The 21218-nt window shown below is 51.1% G+C and overlaps 1 protein-coding gene across 2 annotated transcripts in view; it reads left to right on the forward strand.

Moving 5' to 3' along the window:
- The first annotated feature begins 10455 nt into the window (after positions 1-10455).
- Positions 10456-21218, forward strand: part of LOC133350252 (MAP kinase-interacting serine/threonine-protein kinase 1-like) — a 30755-nt gene continuing 19992 nt past the window's right edge. The window contains exons 1-4 of one of the 2 annotated variants that reach the window (XM_061564424.1): positions 10456-11053; positions 12064-12202; positions 17710-17817; positions 18307-18404. In XM_061564424.1, coding sequence (XP_061420408.1) covers positions 12155-12202; positions 17710-17817; positions 18307-18404 — 254 coding nt within the window. In that variant the 5' untranslated portion in view covers positions 10456-11053; positions 12064-12154. The remainder of the gene's footprint in view (positions 11054-12063; positions 12203-17709; positions 17818-18306; positions 18405-21218) is intronic. The other variant, XM_061564415.1, reaches the window with a different exon arrangement.

The raw sequence follows: 21218 nt of genomic DNA on the forward strand, positions 1-21218 counted from the left end.
CCCTCGATCCGGCCGAACAAAAGCTGTTTAGGCATGCGGTGGATGGGCATGCGGGCTACGTGACCCAGCCAATGCCGCCTTGCCTGCCGGAGGAGCTCACCGATAGGATTTTGCCCAGCTCTTTCAAGGATTTGTGAGCTCCTCACACAATCCAGCCTGGTTAAACCCAGGATGGATCGTAGGCAGGCCAGCCTAAATGTTTGTAACTGGCAAAGATGCTTCATTAGGGGGGTCCACGTTTCGCAAGCGTAGAGAAGGGAGGGAATGACTGTGGCCGAGAAGACCTGAAGCTTCGTGCGTAGCGACAGACCAGGTAGCTTCCACACAGCGTTGCGCAACCGATGAAAAGATATTGCCGCTCGACTGATTCGGAGTGAGACCTCTACTGTTAAACTGGAGCCGGTCATAAGCACACTGCCCAGGTATGGGAAACTCTCCACTCTCTCCACCCTTGCCTCATCACCGATTGGGAGTTGTGGGGGTGGAGTGTCCGATGGTACAAAATACCCAGGCAGGTGCTTAGTTTTGGTGGGGCTGATGGTAAGGCCCCACCTCTTAGTGGCACGCTCCAGTCTCAGCAGCAGCATCTCCAACTCCTCCTCTGAATGAGCAGCTATTTCCAAATCATCGGCATACATAACGTGGTTGACCAATAGGGAGCCATCCCTTGATCGCACCTGGGCATCAATCAGCCTCCCATTATATCTGTACCAAATTGAAATTTCCCCGGTACAGCTATTGAAGGCTTCACGAACTACGTGGTCAAAATAGATGTTAAATAATGTGGGAGCCAGAGGACATCCCTGTCGCACCCCAAGGTGTACAGGGAATGGCTCTGACTCCCGGCCACGTAGTTTTACTCGGGCCCGCTCACCATCATGAAGGTCCTTAATGATCGTGAGCAGAGGGTCAGGGACACCGAAAGCACAAAAAACAACCCAGAGCCCAGGCCTATTGATGGTATCATAGGCCTTGACCAGGTCAATAAACCAGAGATGTAGGTCTTGTTGGAATTCCCTACACCTCTGCTGTAGGAGACAGACAGAAAATATGGCATCTGTGCAGGACCGCCCTTTCCTGAAACCGCATTGCAGCTCCGCAAGCCTCTCCTCAGCGTGCCTAGCAAGGCGATGTTGTAATAATCCTTGCCAGGATCTTTCCCGGCACATTGAGGAGTGAGATACCCCTGTAGTTGTTACAGTCTGTGCGGTCCCCTTTCTTAAAGAGGGGGACCACCAGGGCATCCTTCCAATCCTGTGGAACCCGTCCAGTGGTCCAGACTGTTGTTATGATGGCATATAGGGCAGTCTGTGCACAAACGCCACCCTCCCTCAGCATTTCGCTTGGGAGATCATCTCTGCCCGGTGCCTTTCCTGGTCTCAGACTCTGGATCGCCTTCAGTACTTCCTCAACAGATGGCACCTCAGCCAGCCACTCACAGGGGGTGACTTCTTCCAATATTTGAGGCACCGCAGCCTCAGCAGGGTCATCCCCACTTTGTGCCACGATGTTTTCCTGGCTGAGGGATTTCCCCTCCCCCAGGACCTCACAGAAATGCTCAGCAAATCTGCAAACCTGTTCCTGGGGGTCGGAGATTGGATCACCGTTTTTTTCCCTAATGATGGTAATTGGTATGGCGCTGCAGGTTACTTTTTTGATGGAGTTAAATAGTGATTTGTGATCGCGGGCCACTGAGCCATCTCCTCAGCAACCCGCTACCACCACCCATCCTTGCAGCGCCTTATGGCTCTCCGAACCTCCGAGCGAAGGCTGCGGTAAGCCTCCTCATTCTCTGACGTAGGATGCTGTAGCCGATGAGAGTGGGCCTGTCGCTTTTTCTCAACTATCCTGAACACCTCTGTCAGCAGCCATTGCAGCCGCATGAGTCACAGTCCTAAACCTCGCCCATTTATCCTCGACATCAGGAGGAGTGGGGGACGATGCCAACCCCAGCCGCAAGCAATGATGAAATTCTCGCTTGCAACTTTCATCAGCTGAGACCAGGCCACTTTAGGTTGGAATGGTGTCATGGGTGTACACCCACCACCGGAGTGGAAGAATGGCAGGCGCATCTTACAGATGACTAGTCGATGGTCAGAGGGCAGGTCAGCTCCACGGTAGGTCCTGGTGTCAAGGACATGGGCTCGCATCCGCTGGTCCGTCACTATGTAGTCCAGCAGATGTTCTTGCTTGGACCCGGCATGCATCCATGATGTTATGTGGATGCGCCGATACCGGAAGAGCGTGTTGGTAATTACAAGCCCATGGGCTGCACAAAAATCTAGCAGCCTCCTACCGTTGTTATTGAGCTGATCTGGCCCATGCCCTCCAATCACTCCAGACCAGGTGCCAGCATCATGACTAACTCGGGCATTGAAGTCACCCAACAAGATGACTCTATCCCGAGTGGCCACTTTAGCCAGAACCTGTGACAGGAGGTCATAGAAGGCATCTGACTCATCGGCTTTGCCTGCAACCCTCCACGGATGTTCGTCTTCGGTGGGGGCATAAGTAACCACGACCACCAATCCTCGCCTCCGGTTGATGGGAAGGCGAGCCCAAAGTAGCCTGGGGCTTACAGCTTCCCACACCTCACCGCCACGCTCCCACGCCCCCTTCATTCTTTTGTTTCGAAGAAGAGCCACACCCTGTTGTTTGGCAGTCTCCTGCCCCGAGTAGAGGACTGTCTACCCCTCATGGTGGCAGTGTGTATGTGTCTGTGTGTGTCTGTGTCTGTCTGTGTGTCTGTCTGTGTGTATGTGTCTGTGTGTGTCTGTGTGTGACTGTGTCTGTCTGTGTGTACGTGTCTGTGTGTATGTGTATCTGTGTGTACGTGTCTGTGTGTTTTTGTGTGTCTGTCTGTGTGTACGTGTCTGTGTGTATGTGTCTGTGTGTACGTGTCTGTGTGTATGTGTGTGTGACTGTGACCGCGACTGTTAAACCCGCGTGTGTCAACAACCAGCAGCCTCGGCCGCCTTTCCTACAGTGGGTTGTGTCTGTGTGTGTATGTGTCTGTATGTATGTGTCTGTATGTATGTGTGTGTCTGTGTGTGTATGTATGTGTATGTGTTGTGTCTATGTGTGTATGTATGTGTCTGTGTGTGTATGTGTGTGCGTATGTGTGTATATGTCTGTGTGTGTTGTGTGTGTATATGTCTGTGTGTATATGTGGGAGCGGTAGTGTAGCGGTTAGCGCGCTGCGCTATGAACCTGGCGACCCGGGTTCGATTTCCGCTCACGGCTAACACCAGTGACGATTATCTGAACCGGTCCTGGGCCTCCCCTAGGTCGACTCAGCCTTAAATGAGTACCTGGTGCGGTGTGTAAACATCGCCACTAGGGAGACAAAGGCGGTCGGGCGTGGTTCTGGCCACCCACCCCCTCGTGTACCGTTCCGGCCTTCATAGGTGCTCGCTAACAGCACTTGCCCCTACAGTCTGTTCAGGCTATACGGGGGATCTTTATCTTTGTCTATATGTGTGTGTCTATGTGTGTGTGTCTATGTGTGTGTGGGTGTGTCTGTGCGTCAACAACCAACAGCCTCGGCCGCCGTTCCTCCAGTGGGGCGCGCGAGGGCAACGCCGAGAATTGGGGTCAGATTCGGGCGAAAAACACGGGGAGCAGGAAGCTGCGGGCACATCGCTCGCGTCGGGGACACCGTGTTCCCGTACTCTCCCCCATCCACCCACCCACACCTCCACCACCAACACCACCAACACACTCACCTCCACCACCAACTCCACCACCAACACACTCTCCCCCACCCACCCACACCTCCACCACCAACACACTCACCTCCACCACCAACACACTCACCTCCACCACCAACACCACCACCACACTCGCCCCCACCCACCCACACCTCCAACACCACTACCACACTCACCCCCAGCCACACCTCCAACACCACCACCACACTCACCCCCACCCACCCACACCTCCACCATCAACACCACCACCACACTCTCCCCACCAACACCACCAACACACTCACCTCCACCACCAACACCACTAACACACCCCCACACACCACCCACCCACCACCAACACCACGAACACACTCACTCACCCCCACCCACCCACATCTCCACCACCACCACACCCACACCTCCACCACCAACACACTCACCCCCACCCACCCCTCCACCACCACACTCTCCCCCATCCACCCACACCTCCACCACCACCACACTCTCCCCCACCCACCCCTTCCCCATCACTCTCACCCTCCCGCTCCTCCCAACAAAAACAACAAAGATCCCCCGTATAGTCTTAACAGACTGTAGGGGCAAGTGCTGTTAGCGAGTAGCACCTATGAAGGCCGGCACGGCACACGAGGGGGTGGGTGGCCAGCAACCACGCCCGACCGCCTTTGTCTCCCCAGTGGCGATGTTTACACACCGGACCAGGTACTTATTTAAGGCTGAGTCGACCTAGGGGAGGCTTAGGACCGTTTCAAGATAATCGTCGCTGATGTTGGCTATGAGCAGGAATCGAACTCTGGTCGCTGGGTTCGTAGCGCAGCGTAGCGCTAACCGCTACACCACCGCTCCCCAACACCCCCACACTCACCCCACCCCTTCCCCATCACTCTCACCCCACCCACCCGCAGAACATCAACACACCAACTCCGACTCCCTCCTACCATCACCCCCACCCATCACACCGACTCGGAGCCCCTCCGCCCAGGAACCCCCCTCCACCTCCCGCATCACTCCGCCGAGATTTTCCTGCGGAGATGTCAGCGCCACACGCGCGCCACGGCGAGAAGGGAGTGGTGGTGGTGGTGGAGGTGGTTGATGGTGGTGGTGGAGGTTGGTGGTGGTGGTGGAGGAGGAGGTTGGTGGTGGTGGTGGAGGTTGGTGGTGGAGTAGGTTGGTGGTGGAGGAGGTTGGTGGTGGAGGTTGGTGGTGGTGTTGGTGGAGGTTGGTGGTGGTGGAGGAGGAGGTTGGTGGTGGTGGAGGAGGAGGTTGGTGGTGGTGGAGGAGGAGGTTGGTGGTGGAGGAGGTTGGAGTTGGTGGTGGAGGAGGTTGGTGGTGGTGGTGGAGGAGGAGGTTGGTGGTGGTGGTGGAGGAGGTTGGTGGTGGTGGTGGTGGTGGAGGAGGTTGGTGGTGGTGGTGGTGGTGGTGGAGGAGGTTGGTGGTGGTGGTGGTGGAGGTTGGTGGTGGTGGTGGTGGAGGTTGGTGGTGGTGGAGGTTGGTGGTGGTGGTGGAGGTTGGTGGTGATGAGGGAGGAGGTTGGTGGAGGTTGGTGGTGGTGGTGGAGGTTGGTGGTGGTGGTGGTGGAGGAGGTTTGTGGTGGTGGAGGAGGTTGGTGGTGGAGGAGGTTGGTGGTAAAGGAGGTTGGTGGTGGAGGTTGGTGGTGGTGTTGGTGGAGGTTGGTGGTGGTGTTGGTGGAGGTTGGTGGTGGTGGAGGAGGAGGTTGGTGGTGGTGGAGGAGGAGGTTGGTGGTGGTGGTGGAGGAGGTTGGTGGTGGTGGTGGAGGAGGTTGGTGGTGGTGGTGGAGGAGGAGGTTGGTGGTGGTGGTGGAGGAGGTTGGTGGTGGTGGTGGTGGTGGAGGAGGTTGGTGGTGGTGGTGGAGGAGGTTGGTGGTGGTAGTGGTGGAGGTTGGTGGTGGTGGTGGTGGAGGTTGGTGGTGGTGGAGGTTGGTGGTGGTGGAGGTTGGTGGTGATGAGGGAGGAGGTTGGTGGTGGTGGTGGAGGTTGGTGGTGGTGGTGGAGGTTGGTGGTGGTGGTGGTGGAGGAGGTTCGTGGTGGTGGAGGAGGTTGGTGGTGGAGGAGGTTGGTGGTGGAGGAGGTTCGAGTTGGTGGTGGAGGAGGTTGGAGGTGGTGGTGGAGGAGGTTGGTGGTGGTGGTGGAGGAGGTTGGTGGTGGAGGTTGGTGGTGGTGGTGGTGGTGGTGGAGGAGGTTGGTGGTGGTGGAGGAGGTTGGTGGTGGAGGAGGTTGGTGGTGGTGGAGGAGGTTGGTGGTGGAGGAGGTTGGTGGTGGTGGAGGAGGTTGGTGGTGGAGGAGGTTGGTGGTGGTGTAGGAGGTTGGTGGTGGTGGCCGATGGAATGGATCCAAACCAGGCGACTGGCACCACCGCCGCGGAGATGGAACGGCGAGATGACCCCCCCACCCCCTCTCCGGTGCAGGGCTTCCAGGAGCACGGTGACAGCACCGGACCCAGAGGCATGGAGGCCGTTAGCAAGCGGTGGATAGACCATGGCTGATGATAATGATGATTGACGGTGGGCACGTGCAGTCCGTGCAGTGGCTCTGTGTAGGCTGCCCCCTGTCCGCTAACGAGTGATGATCTTCACCCGCTGGCAGAGCGGACTTGGCGTGTTTACGCGATTATCAGCACGAGTCAAATGGATTGACCTAAACACATTCCTCCTGCGGAGGGAGCTGGTAGGAACGTTAGGTTGCTCGGTCAATGGCCAGGGTCAACGGCGGCGTGGTGTATTCCGCAAATATGGCCGACTGTGAGGGCGGGCACAAGCCGGCGTGAGTAGGTTAAACGTTGAGTTTTATAAGGGCACCACGGGGTAACCAGCCCCTGCCCACCCAGCCCCACCCAGCCCCACCCTCGCCATCCAGCCCCTCCCCACCCTCCCCTCTCCATCCAGCCCCACCCCTCCAATTTTTGGATGTACGACGGACGGACACAAGAATCCCTTGTGGGCTGGTGTAACCAGGAGGTTCCTACCAGTAACATGCAAATCACTCAATCGTCGCCCGCTACTGCGAAAAGTTAAGCAGGGAAACCCCTCCTGGAAACGGCCAGTCCCGCGGGAGATGATGATGCAACTGCTGCAGTTCTTGCTCTGCTACACTACCGCTCCAGCAGTGGAGCGGTAGTGTAGCAGAGGTCGACTCAGCCTTAAATGAGTACCTGGTGCTGTATGTGGACATTGTGGTGCTGGCCACCCACTTCTTCGTGTGCCGTGCCGGCCTTCATAGGTGCTCGCTAACAGCACTTGCCCCAACAATCTTTTACTGGCTATACGGGGGATCTTTATCTTTGTGGGGAGCGGTGGTGTAAGCGGTTTAGCTACGAACCCGGCCACCCGAGTTCGATTCCCGCTCACGGCCATCACCAGGCAGACGGTTATCTGCACCAGTCTCCTCCCCTAGGTCGACTCAGCCTCAAATGAGAAACCCGCTGCGGTGTGGGGGAAACATTGCCGTTGTGTGCGTGGCACGGTCGTCGATCACTTTCGAGGCTCAAAATAAAATAAATATAATCCTGCTCGACTCACGGAGCTTCGAGCCAAGAGCCAAGAGACACCCCCCATGATGCAACCGGGAGGCAACGAAGCAAAGCGTCACGCGACAAAAACTTGGCCTCGTCATCCTCGGTAAGCGGTGAGTAAGCGGTGGGATCATTCTCGATTTGAAGATTTCGTCACTGCAAGGATCCATACTCTGTCTTCTCGACAGACCTGTTCTCCACCTGAGGACGGCTGCTTGCGTTGTGGCCGAAACGTCGTGAGAATTATTTTATTATGTTTTATTTTTATTATTTTATTATTTCCATTCTACGTGACTTTACCGAAAGAACCAGTCACGAAAGCTATAAATCGAAATAGGATCCATACTCTTTGTTTTTTTCGGTAAAGTCACGTAGGTGAAAAAAATATTTTTATTTATTTCACAACAAAAATATGTATTTATTTTAAAATAAAATAAATATTTATTTTATTTTATTACTTTTTCACCTACGTGACTTTACCGAAATAACCAAAGAATAACCCGGTGGGAGTTCGTTTTTTTTTATTCACGAAACGCAAATCGATTTGCTCGCGCGCCTGAGCACGAACTGATGAGAAGAATCGATTACGGAGACGATGAACATCGTCGGTTGGTTCAATGTAATCGCGGATGATGTGGTAATTACATCCCCGTCAACACCTTATCAGTGCCCTACCTTACTACAGACCAATCTAGACTTTATTGGTGACGCCTTACAAATCTCAACGTTCATCCTACAAAGTCCCATCACGAGAGATAAACACGGCTGTACACCGTATGAACCTGAAAACTCAATTTCCCTGTACAAGAACACGGGAGTCAAACTGTAATGAGTTGACACGGTGTATATGGGGTGATGTGATAATCAATTGAATTGCGTTAATCGTTAAACGCCGATGAAGTCACGGAGCGGTGGGCGAGCGACGAACAACTGCATCAGCGGCGAGGAGGAGGCTATCGAGTTTCGTGATTTCGTGTCGCCGTGGGAGTTGAAGGGTACTCGAGACAGCGAGGGGTGAGTCTCGATCACAAGACCTGGAACCGCTACAATGGCAAAGGCGCATCAACAACAAGCCACACACAGAGCAAGCGGGCAGCGATGAAGCAAGTGGACATCAGATTGTGGGACACTGTTTTGGCAGATTTGGGGGTCAATCTTGATTTTAAAGCTCACGGCCAACACCAAGTGACGATTATCTGACCCGGTCAGCATTTGTGGTTGTTCCACTTGATGACAATCGCTTGTGTTGCGATCGAAACGTCGTAATTTGTTTAATTTTATTTTATTTCTACCTACGTGACTTTACCGAAAGAACCAAAGAGTATAAATTTGTGGGTCTCTATGTGACTCTATGGGTCTCTATGTGAGTCTATGGGTCTCTATGTGAGGCTATGGGTCTCTGTGTGAGTCTATGGGTCTCTATGTGACTCTATGGGTCTTTGTGTGATTATTTGGGTCTCTGTGTGAGTCTATGGATCTCTATGTGAGTCTATGGGTCTCTATGTGAGTCAATGGGTCTCTATGTGACTCTATGGATCTCTATGCGAGTCTATGGGTGTCTGTGTGATTATTTGGGTCTCTGTGTGAGTCTATGGATCTCTATGTGACTCTATGGGTCTTTGTGTGAGTATGTGGGTCTTTGTGTGAGTCTATGGGTCTCTACGTGAGTCTATGGGTCTCTGTGAGAGTCTATGGGTCTCTGAGTCTACGAGTAGATGGTGAGTGCCTGTTGGCACAGATCTTGGAGGGCCGCGAGGCAGCTGCACATAACATTTGTAAAAAACAAAGCGCTTCATAGCTAATCGGATTTCTCCTGCAGTATACATACAGATTCTGATTCTGTTGTGAGCGAGGAAGGGGTGGGTGGTGGTGGTGGTGGTGGCATCAACGGAATGGAAATCGACACGGAAGTCAAGAAACTCGAATTAAAGTCCCCAAATAGCGGTTACCGGTTTTTAAACCGGTCTAAAACCGGTTTACAGATAAATCAATAGTGTTAATGGCAGATGGCCTCGATGACGTCTTTAAGTTGATTGCAACTTTCGACGTGCTGGATGTTGCTGGTCGCTCGGCATTTTGGGACCTTTGCGATTTCGTGTACCGAGCTGCGTAATGCAAGCAGCCTATGAACATGCACAGGATTTGGTGGTACGTGTTGTTTATGTCGTTTATTGTGAAATGTCGGTCACAGTTAACTATGATCGCTGTTTCATTGCTTTTATGGCTTTATTTTGGTGATTTCGAAAAGTTTTATGGTTTGGCCATGTTTTGTTTGTTTGTAGTGCGGAGTTAGAATGATGGCTTTAATCTAAGTTGGCTTGTGGTTGTTGTGGTTGTTGTTGTTGTTTGACTTGCATCCCACTGGGATTTTTGCACAGCGTTGGTGTACGGTGCTTTTTTTTCTGGAAGACTTTGCATCTTTTTCCTGGATTTTTCTGTTTGCGCATAGTCACTTTAAGATGTTTTCTTGTTCATGTTTTTCTTTGTTGCGGTTGCACCCGATTCAAGAGTCCAATGTCTCACAGGGCTATACCTAATACATGAAACTGAAAAACTAAAATGTACATGCCGTGAGTATCGAAACGGATCGTGCTGCGAATGTAATCGGAGCACGATGACCTAATTCCGCGGCACGTGCCAGATGATGATGATGATACTCTTAGGTTTTTCGGTAAAGTCACGTAGGTAAAAAATTATAATAATGAAAATAATAGAAATGATAATAATAAAAATAAAATAATAAAAATAATAGAAATAATGATAGAAATAAAAGAATTATTTTATAATAAAATATAAGTAAAATAATTATTTTATAATAAAATATAAATAAAAGAATCATTTTATTTCTATTATTTTTATTTTCACTTTTCGATTTAATAACAATAAAAAGAATATAAATAATAATATTAGAAATAAAATAATCATTTTATTTCTATTATTAATATTATTTTTTCACGAAACCTTCAAATCTATTACGATAATAAACAAACGCGGTGACGTCACCGCGCACACGATGGCGCGAGGAGGTGCGTGCGGAGAGTCGAGACTAGCGCCATGACGTCATCACGCACGACGTGAGAGGGGGCGGGACCTGCGTCGTGACGTCACCACGCGGGGCTGTCGCAATGACGTAGCCTTAGTGGGGGGATGGGGGGTGGGGGGGGAGGTTGAGCCCGACTATAAAAGGCCGCGCTCGAGTGACGACTCCTCGCAGAGCGGCTCCCGTTGTAAGGAGGAGGACGAGGACGAGGAGGACTGGAGGAGGGTGGATGAAGGGTGGAGGTGGTGGTGGAGAAGGAGAAGAAGGAGGTGGAAGAATCGAGGTTGGAGGAACACGAGTCAAATTGAGGAGAGCACGATAGGGGGAGGGAAGCGGGATTATAACAACGGGATATTGTTTTAGTCCCATTATTTCGTTTTAACCCGCGCACGACTCTCATTGTGAGTGCATCGATTGCAGGATAAATAATAATAAACAACAATCGGATGCTGCAGTTGTACGCAACACACGCGCACACAACAACAACAACGTTAGAAAGGCGTCATCGTGTTGCCGAATGAAATAGGGTCGCATTCAATCTGCCAGGCTCTGTGTTGACAGTAGCAGCAGCAGACGTCTTCGTCAACAACAACGACGACGACAACAACAACAACGACGACGTCTTCGTCGTCTTAGCAGTCGGCATCGTGTGTCCCCAAAGGGCCGGTTCGTTCGCTTGTTTATTGATAATAAAAACAAACTAGCGAGTGCGATTTGCCTCAAGATGGTCGTGCAAAACAAAGCCATCGACATGGACGACTTCGGGCGCTCCTTTAAGGTGAGTGCAGTTGAGGTGGAAACTTCAATTTGCATACCCGTGCGTGACTATTATAGCGAATTGTTTATTAGCATGGTGCCGTCTCTGTGTTGTTGTTGTTGTTGTTGGTGCAGTGGTTGGAGAGCGATTGGCCTCCCCCCCCCCCCACACACACCACCAGCAGTTGAAGGTCGTGGGTTTAAATCTAGTTCTGTAGTATCACGATTTACGTTCTACTTGCAATCATCATCATCATCTCGTTATCATCAGTCGCCTTCAAAGATCGATTTGTGTGTGTGCTAGAACTCTGGCTTGGCTGTTCCTACTGCTGGTGTGGGGGAGGGATGACGTTGAGTGATGGGGGGGCCGTGCTGTCCCCCCCCCCAGCAGCGCTTAGAGTTCATTGGCAAGCTCTTGAAGTGTTGTTGTTGTTTTGTTGTTGTTTTGTTGTTGTTGTGGCGAACTCTGAACCACACTGGAGCTTGCGTGAGTCGGCCCTCCACCACACAATGACGTGGTGCTTTTTACGCATCCCGGAGCGATTTCGACATTTTATTTCGCCTCCGAAATTGTGTTTTTTTTTTTCGTGGTTTATGCTACTGATGATGTGGGTGGTTGCTTGGTGGTGGTGCTTATGTGTAATGGTTCTGATGGTCAAGATGATAACGGCGATGATGGTGGGATGCCGATGGTGGCTGTGACGGTTGTTATTGTTAGTGGGCATGATGCAAGGTGATGGCAATGTTCATGTGTAACATCCCTGAATCGTAACTATTAACCAGGTCAAGGGGGTTGGGTACGACCAACCAACACGTGCCGCGTCTTGAGAACCCAAAGACTTGCAGTGAACCCACAGAGGACCTTGCAGGCTCGAATAAACTTACATGGAGACCCCAAATACCGTGATCTTATGGAATTTCCACCACCAGCCCCGTGCCCTGGACCGCAGATGGTCAACCGGTGATTGAGTGCAGACTCGTGGAGCCATGCTGATGACCCCTCTTCCCACACACCACCTCGCCTGTCCACAGCACGGCCTCTCCATGTCCAACGATTCGGGGTTCCACTTCAGTTTCGACGTGGCGCGTGGAGCCGGGAGCCAACTCTCCGCCACGGAGCTGGATGCCGACGACTTCTCGGACTTCTCCACGGAGAGCTGCCGGCGGCCTGGTGAGTGTGGCCCATCGCCCGAAACGTCGGGTCGCTGTTTTGTTTGTTTTGTTGGATATCTTTTTTTCTATTTTGGTGGTTGGTGTTGTTGTTTGTTTTTGCGCTGATTTCCACGGTGGCGTTTGCTCACCGTGGATTGGATGGATGTGCGCGCTATCACGGCGTTGTTGGGGAACGTGAAACCCTGGAGCGGGATTATTGTGGGATCCGGAATGTTCCGTGCGCGAGGTTATGTAATGCACACGCGCGCGCAATTCCCCGTGTGTGCGCGCGTGAGAATTTGCCAGGAATTGCGATGTCCTGGGTGGGATGGGATGTGATGTGATGCAACAAAAACCAATCGCAAGGACAGCGGTGGCAGTCCCTCTCCGCTCGCGAGCTGCCCGCAGCCCCAGCGATGGCTTTTTAAAATTGGTTTTTAAACACAGGGTCGAGCGGCCAGCAACAAACGGCACCGTCAATGTTGCAATAGGCGCGATTGTGAAACGTACTTTGGAATTGAGCGTGAGGTTCTTGTAAGTTTGGGAAAAGATGATGGAAAGGCAACTAACTGATTGATTTTAGTGTTTAGGTTGGGCCTGTAAGTTGCGAAATACGTTCAACGTACAATAAAATTATAACGTTTTCAGAACTAAAGTTACAATTCAACATGCATACAAATCCAGAGTTGGGCAAGTAAGAGAGGGTAGAAGCATAAAGACATGTTGTGACCTGCAGTGTGGTGAGTTCGTGGGTTGGCGAGTGAGCTCGTGGGATGAGTTGTGACGTGTGGTGGTTGAACAAAGTATGGATGGGACCAAAGGTTCGGTGGAGAGCAGTGGTTCGTAACCTTTATTGTAGCCTTGGACCCTTTTTGGTTCCATATCGTTAAAATATTTTAATAAATACATTGGCTTGATTGAAACAAAGTAGTTGTACATATGTGCCCCGTGCCTAATTTGTGTTTTGAAGATTTACCTTCTAAAAAAAAATCTGGCCATGTCTCGCACCCCCAGTAAGGGGCATCTCGCACCCCTAGGGGGTAGCGTGCACCCCAGGTTAAGAACCACTGCTCTAGACCAACGAGTGAAGTTCACGGCTACGATGGTGGTAGTGACAGAAGAGCGATCAAGGTGACTGACCGCCGGTGAGCGAGTGGCTGGAGTGAAATGGCGAACGCTTGACCATCAATCACTTCTGCATGCTCGAATCCAAATTCTATTTGCAAGTGGTTATGGTGAAGGATAGTCGGCCTATGCTGTTTGGACGTTGTGTGTTTAACCGTTACGGCCGTTTGAGTTCAACGGATTTAATTCCAAAATGGGGATGTCCCCAGGCCTCCCTTTTGTAATGGCGATCTTATCGCAAAATTCACTGTTCAATACATCAGAGCGACAACCCATCCCGTGTCCATCTCTACTGTGATTCGTGGGTTGAGTCGCGAGCATGAGACTCGTGCGATTCTTCTCGTGCATCGTAAACAAAGGGTTCGGAACATCGCCGCTGCACCACGAGGGGCACCCACCCACCACTCGCCGCGACGTCAAACGATCGTCTCTTGAGTTTAACCGTGACCCTGAATTGCAACTCTTCCAATCTGCCAGGGGTAGTTGAAGTGGTAAATCTGATGTGTGTGCAGTGTATGATAGCATTACTTTATACTGCGCCAACCATACGAGCTTCGTCTCATAATCGCGGTGGAGTTTGTAACGGGCGCAGGTTTTCTTGCGATGCTGTATAATCTGCCTTGCTTGTATGTTAAACTTAACTCCCATCGTTTGTAGCCAACCGTGCTAATTGGAGGTACGGGAGAAGGTCGACAAACTATACACAAAGCAGTTCTGCTGATGCTAATGATGATGGGTGGCGCTTGTCTTGGATAGAGCCTCCCTTTGAATTCTGTAAGCGTCTGGACATTTCTGCTGCTGCTCAAGTCTCTGATCGTAAATCAGACCAAATTCCACGCGTGCCGCCCCCTCTGGAAATTTCGCCAAAGTTCTGGCGAGATCAACGCCACGTGGTTGGACCTGGTGTGGGTGGTGTGTGGGGCCTTGGTGATTGTGAAGTTGGTTGTTTGTCCCCCACCCCTCTTCTCGTTCAGTTGCAGCTGTTGTTCCTGCAGTAAAGAATGTGAATGTTGTCATTCTGAGTATGCCCATCATCCATTTCAGAAATTTGTTTTATTGCAGTCTTATGGAGTGACCTTGCCATGAGAATGTGGAATGAGAGACGCTTAGAAGTAGTGGGGGTCGTCTTTTGATGCCTTGGAATGTTGCTGCATGGGAGTCGGGGTAGTGTATGTAATAATAAACCATGATGGTGATTTATGATTGACGTGTGGGTTTCACCACGTCGTTTTCGGGCCAGGTTATTGTCTGAAACCCTCCACCACCCGACCAAGGCCACACAGGTTGCCCTGTGTACAAGTGTTTATCGTACCAGTTATTGTTTCTGCTCACTCACCAGTGAGTTCAAGAACAATCCTCAGACAAATTTTAGTGATCAGGTACTCTGCCTTGCTTGAAATAGCATAAAAAAAAATCCTGCGGTCAAGAAACTAGTCTCAATTGAATCAAAATGACGATTCAATTGGGCTATTTTCACACGATGGTTTTTGTAGCCAGTTTCATAATTAAATTACTAAATTTAATTCTGGCTGCAGCAATGTGTAAATGTGACGACGATGGTGATTAGGATGATACGTGGTGATATTTTCACTTTCGTGACAGCAGCCTCCTAGCAAAATCTGATGCAACCTTGCGCCATGGCAGTGCTGCGATGCCATGGGCAGCAGCTGCCCACCCCTCTCAGTGCCAGTGAATCCACGCTCAACCCCGACTGCAACACCCAATCCTACCTTCCCAACCAATGCCACTCACCACTGCCCACTGCCGTTCACCACTGCTCGCCACTGCCCACCCGTTTGCTGCCCTTTTTTTACCTGGCTGGTGGGCGATATGGCTCTGTGCCTGTTGCCTGAATTCTTGCTTGCAGAGCACAAAGATCCCACCTTCTTTTGTGCGTGTCATGGCCAGGGGTTTGAACCCTCCCTGGTGGGGTCAGGTTTATGGGCAGCACATCAACAAGTTACATAACTCCTTACAAAACCAAAGATCTTCTGTTGGTGAGCAACGATTGACACAGACACATATTCATGAATAATCAATCCTCAGACCCTTAAAGGGTGTTGTTAGACATCTCTTGTGGATATTTTAATTAGAAATAACTCCTGACCGTGCACCATTTTGATTCGCATTAATAAAACAGGAGTAATACTATAACTGCTTTTGTACTTTATTTTTTCACGCCCTTCCATGGCACAGCAAGTTGGCACTGTTGGCTACGTGCGGTGGGAAAGACGTTCAACATACAATAAAAAAAGTTTTCGGAACTAAAGTGAATCTCCTCCATATCACTCTCTTCCATTGCTACTGCTATGGTTCATGATTCCGTGAACTTCATTTATTGATTCCTCCATCCGTGTTGAGGACTCAACACCACCACCACCACACTGCAGGTCACAACAACACACCCCCCACACAGCTCAACTTTGAAATTCCCTCCCATCATCGCCTCTCTCTTCCCAAGCTCCTAAAATAACCTTGCACTATTCAACAATGCATTAACTGTTATCCGTTTCATCTTTCATACTAGTGCTGTTTGTTACTGGGTACTTGACGGCAACGAACTGTACAGTATACATGTGTAGACTGCACAGTATGCATATATATGAACTGAAATTCGCAGCACTTGAAAAGAGAGCTGTGGAAAATTCCCAGGCTTGGTGGCTGCGGTGGTCATGTGATGATGGCCTTGTTATCTGTTTATACGCGAGCGCTCTTGCACGAGGCCGGCGGTGCTGTCGCCCCACGCTGCCTGTTTATAGACCCCGCGTGCGTTCCCTGCGGCGTGTGGCGACGCCGTCGTGTGAACGCTGTTGCATCAGGCGAGGAGGGAGGGGGGTGACCGATCTGTGTCGCAGCCTCTGCGGAAATAAAACTCCGATTCGCAAGCACTGGTGCCTCTGGCCACACGGGGTTTACAGATTTGCATCGGTGCAGTGGAGTCCGTCAAAATAATTTCCCTGCTCGTGTACGTTTTTGGTGGCGGTCATGTTCAATGGTGGAAATGCCACATTTACTGTTGCAGGATCAGTGTTATCTGTAGAAAAGCTGTTTTTTGACATCCCACAAGTGGTGCTCATTTTATGAATCCAGCTAGATAATGGGATGAGTTGATCGCCTTTTTGGAATAATGGTGCAAGTCATTTATTAATTATCTGGGGAAACCTTTGTCGAGTCTCAGGACTCATTTCTAATGACGGTTCTGCTACAATGGAATGTTTGGTCAATTCTTGTTTGGAGTTATTGGCACGTGGGAGGAACCTAGATAATTTTAGGGGGGCCAGGGGGTAACACAAAGATCTGCATAGATGGATTCACAAACCCCCACTGGTTGTACTGCCTTTTTAAATCCTTTATATTAAGTTCGCTTGCTTGCTTGCTTGCTTACGACCGTGCAAACCTTTCGGTCGTTTTTTAACCCACTTCCCGTGATCCAATCGAGCTGACATTTTGCACACAGACTCGTTGTGCGAGACAATTAATGTTCGTGAATTTTTTTTTCGAAAATGTTACACTGTTTAGGGAAAAAAATAAAAAATTTAATTACCAATTGCTTAATACTGGCAGACAATCATCTGACCCATAGGTGGCAGCCATCTCAAGCCAGAGGACGAGAGGACTCTAGCCGCCACACATATAAAGGATTTAGAGTGAAAAACTTTGTTTTTACGGGTTATACTTATTGGCCACTGCATCCCAGCAGGTTTGGGAGTACCACCAGTTCCTGCACAAATCCATGAGCTCTTGCCTCTGGATGTCTGTGGTGTCAGGTCCTCTACCCTCGCAGACTAATGAGCACACAGGCGGCCACGGTCACCACTTGCCCCACTTGCCCCACTTGCCCCCCGCAATGTGGTGTCAGGTTTCATGAATTAGCGGCAGTTTTCATTGCATCGTGCCACATGCGACCTCATCCCTTGACCCGCAACCTTGGCGCTAGCGCCACACGGTTTAAATTTCCACCCCGTGTCGGATGATACGGCGTCGCGCGATCTCCATTCTGTTTGCTTGGCCGAGCGCCAGGAGTGTGGTGCACGGTTGTTGTTGGTCACCCCGGGTGCTGGTGTAGAGGCCTGCAGGATAACGCAACTCGAAACCCGAGGTGGTCCGTAGCGGCGTGGCAGAGTAAATGCGCTCCTGTAATTACAGCACGCACGATTCTCCTAAATCGTTTGACCTGACGAATTTTTAATTGTCTGACATATTTGAATTTCCATTGGCTTAATGTGAAATTTCATAACGCAGCGCATGTCCTTGACCTGGCGATTTTAGTGGCGGCTCCCATGATGCACCACGCATCGTGACACAGGCGGTTTGGAAGGTGCAGCGGTGGTAGCATCTGGAAGAGAGATGGTATTTATCTCTCGCCTTAACGAACACATGTTTTTGATGTGCACGCAACAGATATCCCGTGCAGCCAGCCCATCGACATCATCGACCCGACAAAACGAGGGAAGAAGAACAAGAAAAAGAGAACCCGTGCGACCGACAGCTTCTCGGGGAGATTTGGAGGTGAGTGGAGCGCACTCTGCTAAATGCACGGCCAATCGACTCTGAATGAGGTGGCTTGGCACGGGAGAAGGGGGGGGGGGGAACTTTGTGGGGAAGATCAACCGCTGTTGGATCTTCCCCCACAAAGCAGAGGTCGCAACCGGGTACCCGATACCCGTACCCTACCCGATAGCCGGGTACGGGTACCCTTTTGCGACCCTGGTGCGGCCGGGTACGGGTAGGCCGTGAGTCACTGGTGAGTAACCGTTTGTCACTCATTTCGGGTAGGGTACGGGTAGGGAACGGGTACCCCTACCCGGCCGGGTAACCATTTGCGACCCTGGTGCGGCCGGGTACGGGTAAGGAATCAAAACCCGTTTGCGACCTCTGCCACAAAGTGGAGCACTGACGCTCATTCAAAAGAGGAGGGGGACAGCGCCCCCACAGAACGGCCCCTGCGGCGGTGAGCGTGATTACTGATGGGCGCGTGATGCGTGCGTGTCGGCACAGACCTGTACCGGCTCACGGGGGAGCTGCTCGGGGAGGGAGCGTACGCACGCGTGCAGACTTGCTGCAGCCTCATCAACAACAAAGAGTATGCGGTCAAGGTACAGAGCACACGGACATGCAAGAACAACGATGCCATGTATACCCTTGACAGACTTTTGGGGCTAAGAGCTGTTTGCGAACACCTAATGAAGGCTGCTACGGCACACAAGGGGGTGGGTGGCTTGCAACATGCACAGTGCACCAGGTGCTCATTTGAGGCCGAGTCAAGCTTGGGGAGGCCCCCAGGACTATTTCAGATGGGACACTGGTGTTGGCCGTGAGCAGGAATCAAACTCGTGTTGCCAAGTTCATAGCGTGCTAACCGCTGCACTTACCGCTCCACGCGGACACACATGGTACATATGCCCACCAACTATAACAACAACACGCCATTCGCCACTAAGTGGTGGTGACGTCGCCACTAAGTGGCGGTGATGTCACCACAGTGCTTGCCAGGCTAGGTGCACTTTGCACATTTACACCCACACACAGACAAGCTCACACATGCCTCACACACACACACACACTCCCTGCCATGGATAACATGACTGGGAATTGAACTCAAGTTGACACATTTGTTGTGCAATGCCTAAACAAAGATCCCCTGTGAAGCCTCCAATACTCTTGCAAAAAGTGTGTGTATACACACGTACCTACAAAGACGACATGTACACACGCACGTACACACCCACCTACTTTCCATTGTGAACGATGATAACTGCAGATAACAGCTAGCATTTTCCTGCACGCTGGTGGGATGAGAGGTCAACCCTTGAGGGGCAGAATCGGCCGCACTGGGCAACAGTTGCTCGTCTGCTGGATGGGATTTGTGTTTTTCCATTGCACACCACACATCTTGCGCATGCACACGCGCGCATGCACACGCGCACACGTACGTACATTCCCCGGGAGAAGTATAGCACCCTGGAGAAGGGATGAGTGGGCCTGGATGTTGAAGCCATTCTGCGTTTGACCAGAGACTGCACCCAGTAACGTTGGGACTCGTGTAGAGGAGCCAATGGCCGTGGCGATGTGGTATTATGTAAGCCAGGCAATTGTTTATCAACCCCTTGCACGATAGAACATCATGTTTAGTGTCGTTGAGTTGAGAAATAGTCTTGTATGAAAGTACATTCCTTCTGGGTGCATGCAGTGTTGTATTTAGCGATGTTTTGAGAAGCAAAACTCAACAGATTCGTCGATAAAGCAGCAGCAGTGTTACAAGAACCCCGACTCGCATGGACCCATAGACTCATTTTATTGTTGAGTGGCAATATGTTCAGGAGCTTAAATGGCAAATGTGAGTGGGAGGCTGTAGTCTTCTCGCAGCCCACCTGTTGCTTGTTTTTTTGTTACCTTAAACACAACTAATACCATCATAGAGGAAAAACTGTCTCGCATTGAGACCCATAGACTCGCATTGAGACCCATAGACTTGCATGGACTGAGGTGATGGTCTCGGCACAGCCACAAATGACTGCACAGAAAGTCCGTCACATTTGAATTCCAGCTCCTGAGAATGTGTTTTTAAATGATCATCATCACGTCCGTCAAATCCACTGTTGCCTTCGAAGCAAAATAAAAAAACTAGGTAACATTTACAGGCAATGTGTAATGAAGGCCATTGTCTGAAACGTCACCAATTTATGCATCTTTTGTTTTACTTTTAAGCAGTGCAGTTGACGAGTGTGAGTTTGTTAATTACGCTTGTGCACCACCTGAAAAATAAATTAAGTTTTGGGTCTCATTTTCACTCGGCTGGGGCAGATATCTTGATGGCGACCGGCTTGTAGAGGCCATCATCCAGCAGTAGATTGATCATGGCTGCTGGTTGGTGGGTTGACTTGTGGATGACCCCACTCGGAAAAACACTCACGTCAACATTCGCTCGCGCCAGGGGCATCCGAGTTGCAGCTCTCGTGTGCTTGGCTCCGTTCACACGTTCACACAAGCCGCGTGTGTGCAGGGCTGCAATGTAACCCGTCAAGCTGAAGCTAAATAAATAAACTAAACTTTGTTTTATTTCAACAGGTGAGGCCCACCTGAGCTATGTAGCTATTTTTTTTAGAGGCGACTTGGCCACAAATGGATAAGCTCAATGAAGTGGCTTATGTAGACATTTATAGCAGTACAAATACTCCTAAACGCATGTTGATTTCTAAATGTGGAGGGGAAAAATCGGAGGACGTGGGGGAAAAAAAAAAATACACGACCACTCCAAATATACAACAGGCGTCAGGGTCGGGATCCAACCCACGACCTCCTGTATACCAGGCGAGGGAGTTGACATCAATCATCTGTCAGTCCACCAGCATTGGCTCAATCAAGCCTGACTCTGCTCATGAGAAGCCAAATGTTGAAACCGATTCGGTCTGCCTCTATCAAAAACCAATGTTGCTGGCAAGAGATACCAAATCCCAGAAGGCCCGTGTGGCTGGATGGGATGTGAACGGGGGAAGTTTTTTGTTTACTTTGTTTTTAAAGTGGGAGGTGGTCTTCAATATTGGAGGAGTTGTGCTGCTGCTGCTGCTATGGGTGGCTGTGTGTGCCGACCACGTGTCACAGCGCGTGCGCGCGCCCACCCAGAGCCACGGCGCTGATTGGCTGCGCGAGTGCCGGAGCCCCGCCCCCTTTGCAACCGCGATTGGCCAAAGTCCCCAGTGCCGCCCCTCCCCCACCCCCCTCCTCGTCCGCCTGTTTCTGCCTGGCAACAGCGGCGGCCTGCCGTGACGCGGCACTGGCCAATAGCGGTGGAGCCTGGAGGGGAAGCTCCTCCCCCTCCCACCCATCACCCCCCCCCACCCACCGTGACCGGTGTGATCCGGTTGTGCGCGGCTCGCCGTTGCCAGTTGCTCATGGGGGGGGGTGCAGGG

Source organism: Lethenteron reissneri, chromosome 4 (assembly GCF_015708825.2).
Source record: "Lethenteron reissneri isolate LAM-NWPU_2019-01 chromosome 4, ASM1570882v1, whole genome shotgun sequence".
Taxonomy (NCBI): Eukaryota; Metazoa; Chordata; class Hyperoartia; order Petromyzontiformes; family Petromyzontidae; genus Lethenteron; species Lethenteron reissneri.